Genomic DNA, 17,311 nt, shown 5'->3' with positions numbered 1-17,311 from the left:
GCTTTTTAAGTCAAGACTTCCCAAAGCGCTTTACAGTGTGCTTCACATTTCCCAATAGCGCTAACCTGCTTATTGGGGGTGTTAGGGGTTCAGTGTCTTACCCAAGGACACTTCGACATGTAACACGGAGGAGCCGGGATTCGAACTGCGATCCCAAGACGAGCGCTCTACCTCCTGAGCTACTGCCGCCCCATTCAGAATCAGAATCAAGTCTTGCCGGTTTTTGGTTTGGGAGGAGAACAGTGACGTCACATTCCAGGAAGTGGAAGGAGAAGCACTTGGAACACCCAGAAGAAGAACCGCCGGCGTTTAACACGGACCCGACAACATGCGAGAGATCGTGCATCTGCAAGCCGGCCAATGCGGCAACCAGATTGGAGCTAAGGTACGCTTGACCATAGCGACTCGTCTTTTGTGGTTCTCAATTTTGTGGACCTGGAGGCTAACGGGTGAAGATTTAGGCTAACGCTGAGTTCACTTTAACACATTTGCCTAAGGTATTTTTAATCTAAGGCAGGTTTTTGTGTAGATGATGCGACCCCTGCGGCAATTATTCTACTGTTCCGGTGTTGTTCCGTTTGTTTTGGGTTTGAACTTGCATAACACGTTCCACATCGAGTGCGCTCTACCGGTTCGTTTGGATTCTTTAGCAGGGTGTCATCGCGCCAAATTCACCAGCAAACTCTCCTTGCCCTGTGGGAATGTTCTCTTTTTATCATTTCGATCTTATCTCACAAAACTTTTTGCTGTTCAGTGGACAGGGTTGGGTAGGGTTACTTGAACTGGATTACTTTCAATGACTTTTGGATGACTCCAATACCAAATATGCTCATAAAAGACAAAAGAAACTAAATAGGAATAAAAAGATGACTCAAAACACATGGTAAGCTTTATCTCCTGGCTTTGATCTCTTTGATCTCCAGCAAAACTAACATCAAATGAGACGGAAACAAAATGAAAATCAATCCAAACAGCTTGCCAACATCATTTTTGCCGTTCCGTGTATTGTGTTACTCCCCAAGCCTGCACAAAATGTAGTGCACAAAATGTAGTCATTGTATTCATATTTAGTTTCTTTTGTCTTTTATTAGCATATTTGGTATTGGAGTCATCCAAAAGTAATTGAAAGTAATCCAGTTAAAGTAACCCAACCCAACCCTGTCAGTGGACGATTCAGATTCAGGATATTTATTAGATAGATAGATAGATAAATACTTTATTCATACCGGTAGGGAAATTCACACTTCCAGCAGTATCCTTGTGTTGATTATTAACAGATTAACAGGATGGCCACGGGGTGGTGTGTTGTAGTTTAGCCACAGCGGAGTGGATGACGTCACAAGCTATGTCAAAAGTTCGACGTCCCTGCAGCAGATGGAAATCTTTGTCCCCAGGGTTACACCGCCTCGTGTTCAAGTTGATAGCGAGTCTGCCTCCTCTCCGCTTCCCGCAAGCTTTTGCGTCTCTGTCTGTCCTAACAGCGCTGAAGCCTGGTAGCTCCACCTTAGCGTCCGGGTTGATAGACGTTTCTGTAAAACACAGCAAACGGCACTCCCTGTACGCTTTGATGTTTTTCACCAGATCAGCCAGTTCGTCGGTCTTATTTGGTAGAGAGTTTACATTTACCATGAATACGGACGAAACCGAAGACTTATAACGCCGCTAGCCGCTTAGCCTTAGCTCCGGCTCTGCAGCCAGGATAGGCCCCCTCATCACGCCGGCACGAGAGTTCTTCAGGGCAAGGAGTTGATTCCTCGGATAAACGCATTTTTGTGCGTTAAAACGATAGGATAGAAAGAAGAAGACACTTAAAAACAATAAATCACAAAAAGTGCGAAATAACACGGAGCTGCTGGAAAGGCTGCCGCTCGCGCCGCTTTTTTATTGTCATTGTCAAAGAGAAACGAAACTTCGTTTGGAGCATCCAGTCATTCATCCACAGTCAAAGGCAAAAATCCACAGAATAAAAATCGATAAAACTCAAAACCCATTCAATAACCCAATATGAATATTAAAAGTGCATACATGGTCCAATAAAAACTTGATCGGAGCAGAATTAAAATCAATCAATGTTATTTTTCAAGCATTTTCAAGCACTTTACCCATAACCAAGCATTTTCCTGACCTTGAAATCACAACCTTAAAATCCAAGCATTTTCAAGGATTTCAAGCACCCCTACGACGTCTGTCTGTTTCAAGCTTTTAAGACATGAGTCTCCTGGATTCCATCGAAAACGGCCGAATTAGTGTCGTTGGAGTCTCTGGGAAGCCCTCTTCTGAAGTCCTTTAAGCTCTCTTCTCATTGGCCATCTTCTCCCCGCACAATGGCATGACGACTCCTCCCATGGGCTCGCCATCGAAGCCCCCTGGGCTCCGCCATTTCGGAGAAGAGCGTCGCGATGTCTGGAACACTCAAAACAAGCCACGTCTGATCTCGTTATAAACAATGTTCATTACGTTGTTATCATTGACAAAAAAAGACCATTAGAATTCTAACTTAAATCGATTCGCGTCCGTCCTAGTTTTGGGAAGTGATCAGTGACGAGCATGGCATCGACCCGACCGGATCCTACCACGGCGATGAGCCCCTCCAACTGGATCGGATCAACGTCTACTACAACGAAGCAACAGGTCAGGAAACCGAAAAGACGCCGGTCACAACTTTTTGGGGGAAAATGCTGGTCTACTGGGGATCCCGAGAGCCAAGAAGAAATCCGACAGTGTTTTCCATTAGGGGCCTTGGTGCTGTGGAATGCTCTTCCCCCTGAGATTCCATCTGCAACCTCAGTAGAAATGTTTAAATCTAAACTTAAAACACACTTCTATTCTATGGCTATAAACAGGGTTGGGTAGGGTTACTTGAACTGGATTACTTTCAATGACTTTTGGATCACTCCAATACCAAATATGCTAATAAAAAACAAAAGAAACTAAATAGGAACAAAATGATGACTCACAACACGTGGTAAGCTATCTCTCCTGGCTTTGATCTCTTTGATCTCCGGCCAAACTAACATCAAATGCCACAGAAACAAAATGAAAATAAATCCAAACAGCTTCCCAAGATCATTTTTGCCGTTCCATGTATTCCGTTACTCCCCAAGCCTGCACAAAATTGAGTCATTTTATTTATCTTTTGTCTTTTATGAGCATATTTGGTATTGGAGTAATCCAAAAGTAATTGAAAGTAATCATGTTAAAGTAACCCTACCCAACCCTGCGTATTTGTGTATTATTTGCCCTCATATGGGTTTTAGATCAGGGGATGGTGTCATAATAGTCTGTAGTATGCACTCATCTCTTTGTGATTAAGGGCGTCACAAATATACATGACTTGACTTGACTTGAACATTTTAACCCATAGGAGGGAAGTATGTCCCAAGGGCCGTCTTGGTGGACTTGGAGCCAGGTACCATGGACTCTGTGCGGTCCGGTCCATTCGGCAGGATATTCCGACCCGACAACTTTATCTTTGGTAAGCGACTTGGATGGATTTCGGCCGAGGAGATCACATTAATGTCACGAGCCGGAAACGGAGACAGGACCCAATAGCGTTCGTTTTACTCAGATTTATTGATGAAGAGAGAGCAGTTCTTGCTTCCACGATTCGATGATCGTCGGACACGGGTAGCTGGTTTCAGAGCAGACCTTATTGCCTCGAAATACAGAAACAAGAGACAAAGAGATCTTGGCGGGAGAGGGAGAGCCGTTAATTTATCTTCGTCAGTGATAAAAACAGAGTTCTCGTTCGTCTAAGAGACAATCAGCTTTTTTATACCCTCAGACAACATCTCATGTTACCTAGCGCGTCCCCTCGCGATGAGGCACTTGTTTTTTTCTCAATGTACATGCTTTCCGGGAATTGACAATGTTTTTTCAGAATGTTTTCGTCCTCTTTCAATTCTCCAAAGTTACACAATTTCCAAGAAAATTGTTGGGGTCGGCCTAACATCTAAACTCCTATCAGCTTGCCAGGGGACTGTTTCTTTTTTCGCAAGCTAGTCCAAACCAAGCAAGTGTTTTTCTTAATAACACTCGCTGACATCTAAACTCGAGAGAAACAAGCCTGGAATTTCCCGTCATAAAGTAATGTGTTCTCCTTACGTCAAGCTCGACTCCAATAAACCACAACACTTCCGTGTCGAGCGAGGGTCGTCGTAGGCAGCGGGAAAACAGGTCGATGGCCGGGACGGACGAGCAGGGGCAGTAACGAGTCCAGAAGAAGAGGTCGGCAACAGGTATCAGGCAGGAAAAAGGGCAAAACAGGTCAATGGCCGGGACGGAAGAGCAAGGCAGAAACGGGTCCATAAAACAGGTCAGCAACAGGTATCAGGCAGGGTTAAACGAGGCAGGAGAATGTCGGATAGTGCAGAGCTTGCCTAGCTGAAAGCATAGGTTTGCAGACGGTCTGACAGCTTCCTATTGGAATACGGGGGTTTGAAAAGGGTCAGGGAGCCAATCAGCGACTAGCGCAGTCGCAGGTGCCCCGAATCAGCAATCGTGACACCTAAGGGTTTTTTTTCCTTGCAGGCCAGAGCGGAGCGGGGAATAACTGGGCCAAGGGTCACTACACAGAGGGAGCCGAGCTGGTGGACTCTGTCCTGGAAGTGGTACGGAAGGAGGCGGAGGGATGCGACTGCCTGCAGGGCTTCCAGCTCACACACTCCCTGGGAGGTGGAACCGGTTCCGGCATGGGAACTCTGCTCATCAGCAAGATCCGTGAGGAATACCCGGACCGAATCATGAACACCTTCAGCGTGGTTCCCTCGCCTAAGGTAGTTCTCATGCCGTTCAAGAAAAAGGGTCTGCATACTATCTTCTTTGTTTTCTTTTATCCCCACTGTTAAATGTGATACTGGAGTGCCACGTCCAATTTCATTGTCACAATATGTTCGACCCGGTTTGTAACGATGGCAGTAAAGGTATATTCTATTCTATATCGGATGACCCGAGCAAAAGCTGTCTTCCGGCAGGTGTCGGACACAGTGGTGGAGCCGTACAACGCCACGCTGTCGGTGCACCAGTTGGTGGAGAACACGGACGAGACGTACTGCATCGACAACGAGGCGCTCTACGACATTTGCTTCCGCACCCTGAAGCTGACCACGCCCACTTACGGGGACCTGAACCACCTGGTCTCGGCCACCATGAGCGGCGTCACCACCTGCCTGCGCTTCCCCGGCCAGCTGAACGCCGACCTGCGCAAGCTCGCCGTCAACATGGTGCCCTTCCCTCGCCTGCACTTCTTCATGCCGGGTTTCGCCCCGCTCACCAGCAGGGGCAGCACCCAGTACCGGGCGCTGACGGTGCCCGAGCTCACCCTGCAGATGTTCGACGCCAAGAACATGATGGCGGCCTGCGACCCGCGCCACGGACGCTACCTGACGGTGGCGGCCATTTTCCGCGGACGCATGTCCATGAAGGAGGTGGACGAGCAGATGCTGAACGTGCAGAACAAGAACAGCAGCTACTTCGTGGAGTGGATCCCCAACAACGTGAAGACGGCCGTGTGCGACATCCCCCCGAGGGGTCTGAAAATGTCCTCCACTTTTATCGGGAACAGCACGGCCATTCAGGAGCTGTTCAAGCGCATTTCCGAGCAGTTCACCGCCATGTTCCGCCGCAAGGCTTTCTTGCACTGGTACACGGGCGAGGGCATGGACGAGATGGAGTTCACCGAGGCCGAGAGCAACATGAACGACCTGGTGTCCGAGTACCAGCAGTACCAGGACGCCACGGCCGAGGAAGGGGATTTCGAAGAAGAAGAAGAGGAAGAAGAGGTCTGATCGGCTTCTCTTCAAGGATTCGGTTTCCTTTGAAAGTTTCTTTCGGTTCCAAAACCGGGATTCTGTTTGTCTCATTGATTCTTGACATATATAAATGTCTTAGCAAAGGAGTCATGTTTGGGCCTTTTTTTTCCACATTCTTACTACGCCAACAGATTTAATCCATCCCGCGAGACAAAGCTGAGAGAAGCACAAGAGAAAACATGTCTACTGGATGTCGCCAAAGCTAAGCGCCACTCATAATGATAGATAGCTAGATAGCTACTTTATTCATCCCCGTAGGGAAATTCACACTTCCAGCAGTATCCTTGTGTTGAAATTAAAATAACAATCAAATAAAAGAACTAGACTAGAATACATAAATACCAAATATAACGTGTTGATATGGAGTATTTTTATAGTACTACGGAAAATAAACACTGTCATCAAAATAGGGTAATATGCAAATGTAGGGGTGCGGTTTAATGTGGGCTTTTACTCCTCCGGGTGGAGTTAGCGAGCCTCATGGCATGAGGAAGAAATGATCTCCTCAGTTTGTCCCTGGAACAAGACTGTGACAGCAGTCTGTCGCTGAAGCTGCTCTTCCGTTTGGAGATGATACTCTCCAGATAATCCACACATTGTAGCTGTATTTGCTTACTACGATTTATCAACCAGAGAACATTTAGTCAAACAATTCATCCCAAATAGAAGACTCAGATGCGCTATTCAAGGCAAACAATTGTATATTTTAGCCTACGTGCCTTTGTGTAGAATGGGTTTTAATAATACAGTACCCTAGCCCCTTTAATGTTCCGCCGGCCGGCCAGACTTTTGATTCACAAATACGTGTCTGTACGATGTCCCCAGTCACTGAAATACGTCATGTCACCTATCATCGGGAAGCTTAAACTCTTAGGATTTAAGATCGGATGACCATTTTAAAACTAACTCGTCAGAGAAACATCACAATCAGTCTGAAACAAGATGCCCGGAAACTATAAAGCTCAGGCAACTCACCCTAACGTCCCCTGGCCGTCTTCAACTTCTTTAAATGTCCACGACAATGGCTTCCTTACATCAAGGACAATCCATAGAATCCAAACGTGTCAAATATTGACTGCAAAGCACACGATAACGCCTTAAACATTTCTCTTTGTTGGACCTTGCTTCTTGTCATACCTTCATTTCGCCACACAATTTCCATTTGCAAATAAACAGACGAGTAAAATTACCGTATTTTCCGCACTATAAGGCGCACCTAAAAGCCTTTATTTTTTTTCAAAAGCTGACCATGCGCCTTATAATACAGTGCGCCTTATTTATTGATCAATTTTAAAATTGCAAAGTCTTCCAACTAACTTGCAGCCGCCGACTCGATTTTCCCCCGAAGGCGAAGTCGTCCGCGGTGTATGCTGGGATTTATTTACCGGCGTTTCATTGGCTAACAAATGTGTCAATCATCATTTGAATCGATCACTATTGGCTAAAATTATTCGGAGGTAAAGGGGGCGGATCCTTTTCATCATTTACAGGCTCGTTTAGGGTAAAGGGGCGAAACAAAGCCTGCAATTGGCCGAAAATGATGTGTCAATCATCAGTTGAATGGATTACTATTGGCTAAAGTTATTCGGAAGTCAAGAGGCGGATCCTTTTTATCATTTACAGGCTGGCATTGGCTTGAACGGCAAAACAAAGCCTGCAATTGGCCGAAAAAGATGTGTCAATAATCAGTTGAATCGATCACTATTGGCTAAAGTTATTCGGAGGTCAAGGGGCGGATCCTTTTTATCACTTACAGGCTGGCATTGGCTTAAACGGCGAAACAAAGCCTGCAATTGGCCGAAAAAGATGATGGCTGACGGCATAGAGAAAGCATTTTTTTCTATTCTCTATTTGTAAATATTTTATTCTCCTGGATTTACTACCCTCACGGATATAAGAGGACATTGGCTGCACATTATTATGAACACAACGACTTCGGTGAGCTACTCCGGGTTTTATATTGTCCCTGTATCTTGTTTCAGACTGAACTCGATGTTTCTGTGATAAGCGGTGCAGATAATGGATGGAATGGAGTGTCTATTTTTAAATTAAACTCAATTTCAAGTGTTTATTGTCACATTTTTTGGTTTGAACAAATTTTTTGACACTAATAACAGAAAACAATCTTGACAATCTCAACAGCAATCAAGCACATTCATATGCACAGTAAAGTTGCGAGCGAAAAAGAAATAGATACTGAGGAATGGTTGGCATTTCTTGAATCCCAAGACTTTAACCTTCCGAATGATATTTCAAACGATGCATTTGAGTGACATCGTACGGACACCGCATCCGCACCTTTTCTCGACACGTATTTGCGTCTTTGCAACCTTTGGGAATGTTAAGGGGGTAATCAGTTGGACTGAACCATCTGACTGTTTTGTCCACGTTCCCATTGTAGCGCCTTATAATCCGGTGCGTCTTATGTATGTCAAAAATAGGACCAAAAACTATTTTTTCGGGGTGCGCCCTATAACCCGGTGCGCCTTATAGTGCGGAAAATACGGTAATCCCAATATGATAGTTAGCGCTCCCCTTTCGATGGACTTTTCCATGATGAGGGTTTTGTTCATGCTAGTTTAATTCATGCACAAAGCGTAGTTTTATTTTTCTTGCGTCTTCCTCGACACATATTTCACTCTTACATTTACTGCTAGGGTACCCCTGGCAGCCATCGAGACCAAATGCATGAATTAGCTGCATCGTTACATAAGCCGCGGGGTTGAAACCTTGGGGGAAAAAAAAATGTTTAAATCCATCCATCAGCCAATTTCCCCCCTCTGGATGTACTCTCATTATTTTATTTGCTCAATTACAGGGGTGGGGGAGTACAGTGGAACCTCGGTTTTCGAACGCCTCTCAGTTCGAACAAATCGGAGTTCGACCAAAAATTTCGAGAAATTCTTGCTTCGCTGTTCGGTCAAAAAATCGGAGTTCGAATGTCGGTAATGCGTGAGTGCGTACGCTAGGGTGCCATGCTGAGCGGCGTACGGGTGGAGATCGTGTAGATGGCCCCTCACCCCTCGTGACCAACTGTTATCACGTGCGCACTTGCCTCTTTTTGCTTTCACTTTTAATATCAGTGAACGGAGTGTTTTAGCCCCTAACTATGCCTCCGAAGAAGGTCGGTGCAAGCAGGACAGGTGAAAAAAGAGAAGTTGTTCGTACAACTATTGCCTTTAAGAAAGACATAATAGCCAAATATGAAATAGGTGTGCGAGTGTCTGATCTTGCCTGCGCCTTCTGCTGACCATCACAAAGGTAAGAAATCCTATTCATAATTCTTTTCTTTATCCTTTTTTTTTTTTTTTTTTTAAATATTTTTACACGTTCATGTTAGCGTAATCTTTCGTACAGAAGATTACGTTAACGCGAACGTACGATTAGCCTGGGTTAGCTTCATGTTTACGTTAAACATTCAGGTAAACATTCAGGGTGTTGGAACTGAGCCCAAAATTCATGGTGTTGGAACGGAGCCCCCTTTCCAATGAAGCGCTAGCCACTTGTGGTGCTAAATGACTTGTAAACGACCTGATTATTTTATTTTTACACGTTCATGTTAGCGTAATCTTTCGTACGGAAGATTGCGATAACGCGAACGTACGATTAGCCGGGGTTAGCTTCATATTTACGTTTAACATTCTTGGTAAATATTCAGGGTGTTGGAACGGATTAAAACGATTTACATTATTTTTAATGGGAAAATTGATTTCGGTGATTGAACAAATCGGTTCTCGAACAGGGTCCTGGAACGGATTATGGTCGAGAACCGAGGTTCCACTGTACTACTCTCTGGTAAAACTGTAATGCACTACTCTCTGGTCTCCCGAAGTCCAAAATCAAGGGCCTTAAGCTGGTACAAAATGCTGCAGCGAGGCTTTTAACTAAGACGGGAAAGTTTGATCACATAACCCCGATTTTAGCTAACCTGCATTGGCTCCCTGTTAGCTTAAGATGTGATTTTAAGGTTCTGTTGGTAGTATACAAAATCATGCATGGACTTGCTCCCTCATCTCTTTCAGAATGAATTCCCTCCTATGTTCTGGTCCAGAGCCTTCGCTCTGAAAATGCTGGTCTACTAGTGATCCCAAGAGCCAAGAAGAAATCCACAGAGCATTCTCGTTTTTGGACCCGGAGCTGTGGAATGCTCTTTCCCCTGAGATTTGATCTGCAACCTCAGTGGAACAGTTTGAATCTAATCTTAAAACACACTTCTTCTTTATAGCAGAGGAATAACCTATATTTTATGTTGACAATATCTGTGTATTATTTGCCCTCATGTAGGTTTTAGATCAGGGGATGTTGACATAATAGTCTGTAGTTTGCAATAATATGTGGTCTGTGCAGCCCTTTGAGGCTCTTTGTGATTAAGGGCGTCACAAATAAACATGACTTGACTTAAAACAATTATGAAATCACAGGAACATAACCTTTGCATTCATTCCGTGTAGTTCTAAAATGTCTTCAATGTCTTTAAAATGATCCGTTTTTAGCAGTAGGGCAAAGCAACCATGATGGGACATACTTGTATAGGTAGAAATGTGTATATGATATTAAGATCAAAAACATACCCAAGACAAATTGCAAGGAAAAATAAAAGATGTGTGATTACTTTTTCATGAGATCGAACCTCCTGTGCAGAGTTTGCATGTTCTCCCTGTGCTTGCGTGGGTTTTCTCCGGGCACTCCGGTTTCCTACAACATTCCAAAAACATGCATGTCAGGTTAATTGGCCGCTCCAAATTGTCCCTAGGTGTCCCCTGCCCGAGGACGGCTGGGATGGGCTCCAGCACCCCCGCGACCCTACTGAGGATAAGCGCTGCAGATAATGGATGGATGGATGATTACTTTTTTATCTATTCTTCTTTCGTTGTTGTGAACTAAGATGTCAGATTTGTTTTGGCTTGTTTTTCTGTGATCATGGAGGGGCGGGGGAAAGGTAATGTTCATTTTACATCGTATATACCGCCACTATCTACAGACACAATTATTTAGTCAAATATTCAGTATCCATAAATAATAGCTTCTTGTATTAGATAGATAGATAGATAGATAGATAGATAGATAGATAGATAGATAGATAGATAGATAGATACTTTATTCATCCCCGAAGGGAAATTCACTTTTCCAGCAGCATCCCTGAGCTGAGAACAATCGAAAATAACACGGGAGAATATCCGTGTGCAGTGAGACGCTCAGAATCAGAGAAATGGTGAATAGTAACCCTTATGTTTGTGGGAAATTCAAACAAAAATGTTTTTTGCTTAAATTCGGCACCACAAATTGTTAAGAGCTTGGAACTTAGCTTCAGATAAATGTTATTTCATCCCAAATCCAGGGTGCTAGGCTCTTATTCTTGTGTTTGTGGTGCTGGCGCTCTCTAGCGGTGCTGAACAAAATTGCCGCCTAGTTGTAGAGGACTGTTGAAAAAATTGGAGTGTGGACAGGTTATTTTATGTCATATATAGTCAAGTCATGTTTATTTGTACAGCCCTTAATCAAAAGGAGTCTCGAAGGGCTGCACAGATCACAGATTATTGCAAACCACAGACTATTATGATACCATCCCCTGATCTAAAACCTACATGAGGGCAAGGAAAAACTCAAAAACCTCAACCTTTTTTGTTTGCCACTTTATGGGCTTCTGCGCTTGCCGTACCTTCAGCTCGATCACCTCGTGTTGAAGGTAAGCTGTGCCCAATATCAGTTTGGATAAAAATGCATATTTTGCTAGATATAGGAGCTGCTTTCATAAACTATTTTTGTATATAAATGTATATAAGTTGTGCTAAATGATGACGCTCGTCTTGGGATCAAGGTATCCCAGTTCGAATCCCGGCTCGTCCGTGTTACATGTCGAGGTGTCCTTGGGTAAGACACTGAACCCCTAATACCCTCAATAAGCAGGTTAGTGTCTTACATGGCTGCAGTACAAGGGAAATGTGAAGCACACTGTAAAGCGCTTTGGGAAGTCATTGACCTGAAAAGCGCTATATAAATGCAGAACATTTCATTTCATTTCATTGCACAGACGCCTTGACTTTTGTATTGCTTTTACGGCATACAAAAAAATAAAATCCATAGTAAATTAAAAAAAATCTATAAAATAAAGCATTTTAAGGCGATGCCAGTTAGCAAGCTAGCTTAACAGTACAGTACTCGAGAACGTTTAAACTATTCATATCATTTGGCTTTATTTTTTTTTTCACAACAGCCGTTGAATTAAATGTCTTTCAAGTTTAACATAGGTGTACCTTGTGCCTGGACATTTAGAAGAATGTTTGTAATTTATCTTCATAGTTGAATTCGTTGAATTGCTTCATCCATCACGGCACCTACCTCACCTGAGAACTACAGCATCCGGTTTATTGGACTACAACTTCCGGGGCTGTCCAACCAATGATAGAGGCAAAAATCACGCAGAAACAATTAAGTGTTTAAGCGAACATTTGCAACGTTCGTGTCATTACCTAAAAATGTGTACCCCACAGAAATAATGTAAATTTTAGATAAATTCGAAACAATACCATTCTTTGTAGAGCTAACTAGCATTTAAAAGCAGATAGTTAGCTAGCTTGATATTGTTTGAAAACGTTTCCGGTTTATTGGACTACAACTTCCGGGGCTGTCCAACCAATGATAATTAGGCAAAAATCACGCAGAAACAATTACATGTTTAAGCGAACATTTGCAACATTCATGTCATTACCTGAAAATTTGTACCCCACAGAAATAAAGTAAATTTGAGATAAATTTGAAACAATATCGTTCTTTGTATTGCTAAATAGCATTTAAAGCAGATAGTTAGCTAGCTTTATACTAATTTAAAACGTTTGCACTGTTTTTATTAAATTGGCGTTTTTTTACAACAACAGTTCATTGTCATGCCCTCTAAATCTAGAAATGTATTTACTTTGTGTGTCCTTGATCGGTTGTAGAATCGATTTTATTGCATAACAAAGGATCATCTTCAATTGTGTTGCTTCTGTTTTCAAACAATAGCTGCACTACCTTCCAGAAACTACAACACCCGGTTTATTGGACCACTATTTCCTGGACTGTAAAAACAATAATATCAAAATCAATCACCACATTTATGTAGGACTTTATCAGGAATTTGGAAAATTGAGATCAAATTCTGTTTTCTGTTATTCCAGTAAAAATAGTTTTTGTGGATGAATTACAAATCAAGTGTAATACTGCAAATCTTTAGATGTCTGTGAGTTCATGCGTGCATTTGCGCTCTTCACTATAATTCTTTATAAGACTTTGCACGTTCCCAAGTATTTCCTTATCTGACTCAAGTAGTCAGGAAACCTACAGAGGTGAATAGTAGATGTAATAGTAGATCCATTTTGGGTTCTAGTCAAGTCAAGTTCATTTGAGAAGCCCTTAATCACAAAGAGTCTCAAAGGGCTGCACAGATCACAGATTATTGCAAGTTACAGACTATTGTGACACCATCCCCTGATCTAAAACCTACATGAGGGCAAATAATTGTCAAAGTTAATCGTTTTTAGTTAATTGTGTATTTCTCTGTCTTCTATGTTACAAATAATCCTGATGTGCTTGACTTGTATTACAACTCGTTTTTCTGCTGTTTTGTACCGAAAGCTATGACATCGTTTGTAATTGCTATCTATGGGCGAACTTTGAACCGGAAACGTATGTGTGACGTCATTGATACTTTCTGCGCATGCGCACGTTTTGAACAAAACCGGGTTGCACCCTGAGAAACACGTGAGACGCTAGGACCTTTTGTATTCGTCTACCTCACTGCGCAGTGAATAAATTCTAAAACTACATTTTGCGTCTCTTACTGATCACTTGGGGTTAACCTACGAAAATATTAACCCTAACATTTTTGATGCCGAAACCGGGGACGTTACGTAGTATTTTGAAGTTGAAAACGAAAAAAAAAAAAACCAATCCAGTTTACCACGTGGTCTAGAACAAAGGAAACTTTTTTCTCGAGATCAACTTCGAACTCAGCGGCATCGTCAACGAACCAGGATGAAGTGGTCGGTAAGAGATGCATTTTAATATAAAATTTGGAATAATTTTAAGAACGAAGCCATTTTTATAGTAAGATAAAATAGAACATGACCCAGCATAGCGATCGTAGTGTTGGAAGGGCGCCAGATGTGGGCTTGAGAAGCCATTACAAACCTTAGCTAAGTAAATTACCCATAAGGCATCAGAATAAAATACGAAGTATTTTAAATACTCAAACTTTTTGTTTGAGACGGGTGGATTGCCTCGGGACGGGAAATGCCCAATGCTAACCCATTTTTGGGACGGAAGTGGGAACGAGTACGGGGGGAGGGTACAGAAACGACCCCCCACTTTTCCCATGGATGGTCTTTTGTTAGGAACAAAAGACCGGATCCATCTGTGGTCATATAAAATAAAGTTTAAGTAAACTGCATGGCTTAATAAAGTGTACACGGTTTAAAATTAAATTAATTTTTTTGTGTGGGCCCACTCTGTCTTGTCAAATGTTTTATGTTTGTTCAATGTGTAAATGTTTGTAGTCATTCCTGTTTTCTCTTTTTTCTTGTTTTATGTTTGTTTGTACTAGTTTTTAATCGGCCCACGTAACTGAAAAGAAAAGAAAAATGGAAAAATACGAAGAAAAGTGCCGCAAACGAGAAAGCGCGCGCATTTTCAAAAGGGAAACGGAAGCGCACATTGCAACGAGAGAAACGTCGTTTTTTAACAGTAAGACCGTTTAAAATATGTTGTTTTTGGGTGGAACCGAGAGAGCACTGCGTTAGGAATCGAAAACGTTCGTTTTTTGGGAAATCGGCGTTTGGCGCTAACGGTGTACAACATAACGCCTGCGGGCCTAAGGGGTTCCAAAAAATATTTTTTTTCGGTCCGAAATTTTTTTTGTTTTTTCAATTGGAAAACGATAAATTTAGGTGTGCTAAGTTTAGAAAACTTATGTTTGAGTTATTTTAGATGCGTTAAAAGAAGTTAATGCCAGAATAACACTTACCAAAGATACAATAACAAAAATAAAGATAGAATATTCCGGTTTTCAGTTCTAAATTAGAAAATTAAGGACTGCAAAGACGGGGGAAGTTATTGCCAAATTAATACAATAAAAAAAAAATTTTTTTTATTCGATGAATTTTTTCTTTTTATAAAACCAGGGTTGTTGTATTTTTGTTTTTCTCTTTTTAGTTAAAGGAAGAAAATGGGTCAGACCAATAGAGATAAAAGGTGTTTTGTACAAAATTATCGAAATAGAGCGAATAATTATTTTCAATGAATATGGAGAGAAAATTCATTGAGGGGAATAAAAATGATAAAATGACTCGTAGATCAATACACGTCATTTTTATCATTTAGGCTGGTAACCTGAAAAGGGTGTTAGAAAGGGCAGAAGAAAAAAGTGTTATGTAGGGAATGTATTGTTGGCAAAGCATGTAAGGAAGTTGTTAGATGGGGCGGCAGTGGCTCAGGAGGTAGAGGACTCGTCTTGGGATCAAGAGATCGCAGTTCGAATCCTGGCTCCTCCGTGTTACATGTCGAAGTGTACTTGGGTAAGACACTGAACCCCTAGTACCCCCAATAAGCAGGTTAGCGCCTTTCATGGCTGCACGGCCGCTATTGGGAAATGTGAAGCACAATGTAAAGCGCTTTGGGGAGTCTAGACTTGAAAAGAGCTTTATAAATGCATTTCATTTCATTAGATGGACAGTAAAAGTTCGAAGTTCTGAAAAAAGGTTTTAAAGGAAGTAGGCACGAAGATTAGATTGAAGGCTGAATTAGTTCACGAAAAGATGAGGAAAGGAAGAGACACAAGATGTGGACTGATCAGAGCGAGAAAAGAAGGATATTGCAAGTAGATAAGAGTTGGTAAAAGGAAGTGAAAAAAAAAAAGGGTAAAGAAAGTGAATCGTTAAGGGAAAGAGCAAGTGGAATACAAGTAAGAGGAAGAAGGAATGTAAAAGGGAAAAGTTATTTAAAGAAAAAAATAATTCGCTGAAAATTGGATATGAAAAACTTGAGACAAAAGTATGAAAAACATCACATTAGTGTTTTTGGAGTTCCTCACAGTCTTGAAAAACACTATATATATGCAAACCATTTATAATAAGAATATACCTTTACCGACATAGTTACAAAATGGGTTAACATATTGTGACTGACAATGAGAATTGGCATTACACTCCATCTACAAAGTAAGATAAAGGAGCAGAGAAGGTAAGGTTATAGTTATAATTGATACAATATTTACACAAAAATTAATTGCGTGTAAGACGTTACATGCAGTTGAGGTTTGTGTAATATGCATTTGGTGAATAGTCATCATAGTGTAAAAAATTTGTCAGCATTGTGCAAAACATGTGACAGTATTATTATAGATGAGCTATACAAATTAACGGAAAATATTTAAATGATGCAAATCTAATTGAAGCCAAATGAACATAGATATAATATCGAACACTACACTATTTTGTTGCCCTAATGGGAAATATTATAGACTAGAATATTGTTAGGGAACTATCGTGAAAACACTGCAAAGTATCTAAGGTAAAGTTTGATTTTACAGTAAAAGTGTTGCACTAACAATGTTTTGAGTTCTAGAATTTCGGTTCTTGTCTCATTTGGACTCAACAACTCGCTGAGGAGAAAATGGGAGGAAGAGCGATCAGCGAAAGGTAGCACTATTAACGATGATGAAGATATTACATGTGATGAGCAATGGTAAGTGAAAAAATTTTATGATATTAAAGGAATATGTCATCAATAAAGGTGTTACAGGTGAGAACCAGAAAAGTTTTGTGTTCATATTCGGCCGGTATGAACCATAACTATGACGCGTAGATCTCATCCCATCAGCTACACCGCTTGTCCTCAATGGGGTATCAAGAATGTTGGAGTCCATCACAGCGACCGTCGAGCAGCGATTGGAGGACACCCTGAACTGGTTGCAAGCCAATTGCAGGGCACACAAAGATATACAATTCACTAGCTTATTCACACGTAGGGAAGCTTTGGACCAGTCAGTCCACCTGAAATGCATGTTTTTGAATGAGGTAAGTGATCCGGATAGCCGGACTGAAACGATGAGATCATGCAGGCTCCGCACAAGAGCCAGTGGCTGACTTGGAACACACACACCTGTTCCCAGGTCCTTAGTAATGCAGCACACGTGCTGGCCAATGCGCCACCGTGCTGCACACACATATATAATATATATATATATATATGAAACAATTTTAATACTGAACTATCAATAATGATAATATGATAGGGATTTTGAATTCCCTGTACTAGCTTGCTAAAAGATTTATAGATCTTGGGAGAGATCTAATAACCCTGAAATTTAGTGATACGAAGATCGAACTTATGAATCGGTGACAACAGGGGTCAGCAATGGATGATTGGTGAAAAATTAATGCCATTAATTGCGAAAAATTAATGGAATTGTAGCTGTACGTACGTAGTGTGGTTGCAAAGCAGCTTTTTATTGGTCGGGACAAAAT

At 41.8% G+C, this 17,311-nt stretch overlaps 1 protein-coding gene and 1 long non-coding RNA gene across 4 annotated transcripts; one reads left to right on the top strand and one right to left on the bottom strand.

Annotated features, from left to right (window-relative positions):
• The first annotated feature begins 243 nt into the window (after nt 1-243).
• On the top strand, nt 244-5,896 carry LOC148360487 (tubulin beta-4B chain-like). Its single transcript, XM_088341330.1, has 5 exons — nt 244-385; nt 2,523-2,631; nt 3,365-3,475; nt 4,531-4,775; nt 4,974-5,896. Exons 1-5 carry the CDS (start codon nt 329-331, stop codon nt 5,784-5,786), a joined length of 1,335 nt encoding a protein of 444 aa, XP_088197456.1. The 5' UTR covers nt 244-328; the 3' UTR covers nt 5,787-5,896.
• On the bottom strand, nt 1,566-12,161 carry LOC148360486 (uncharacterized). Of its 3 annotated transcripts, none has more exons than XR_015851068.1 (3): nt 12,065-12,161; nt 10,423-10,505; nt 1,566-2,428 (listed from the first exon to the last, which is right to left on the bottom strand). It is a non-coding gene; the product is annotated as an uncharacterized LOC148360486 (long non-coding RNA). The 3 variants fall into 3 exon arrangements; XR_015851069.1 differs by having other exon boundaries at nt 1,566-1,753; XR_015851070.1 differs by lacking the exon at nt 1,566-2,428 and adding an exon at nt 6,308-6,885.
• Between the last annotated feature and the right edge of the window lie 5,150 nt (nt 12,162-17,311).

The sequence above is a fragment of the Urocampus carinirostris genome, chromosome 8 (genome assembly GCF_059441175.1).
Source record: "Urocampus carinirostris isolate Australia breed hairy pipefish chromosome 8, RoL_Ucar_1.0, whole genome shotgun sequence".
Lineage (NCBI taxonomy): Eukaryota > Metazoa > Chordata > Actinopteri > Syngnathiformes > Syngnathidae > Urocampus > Urocampus carinirostris.
Note: the sequence above shows the minus strand (reverse complement) of the source record. Positions and strands in the feature narration are given on the sequence as shown.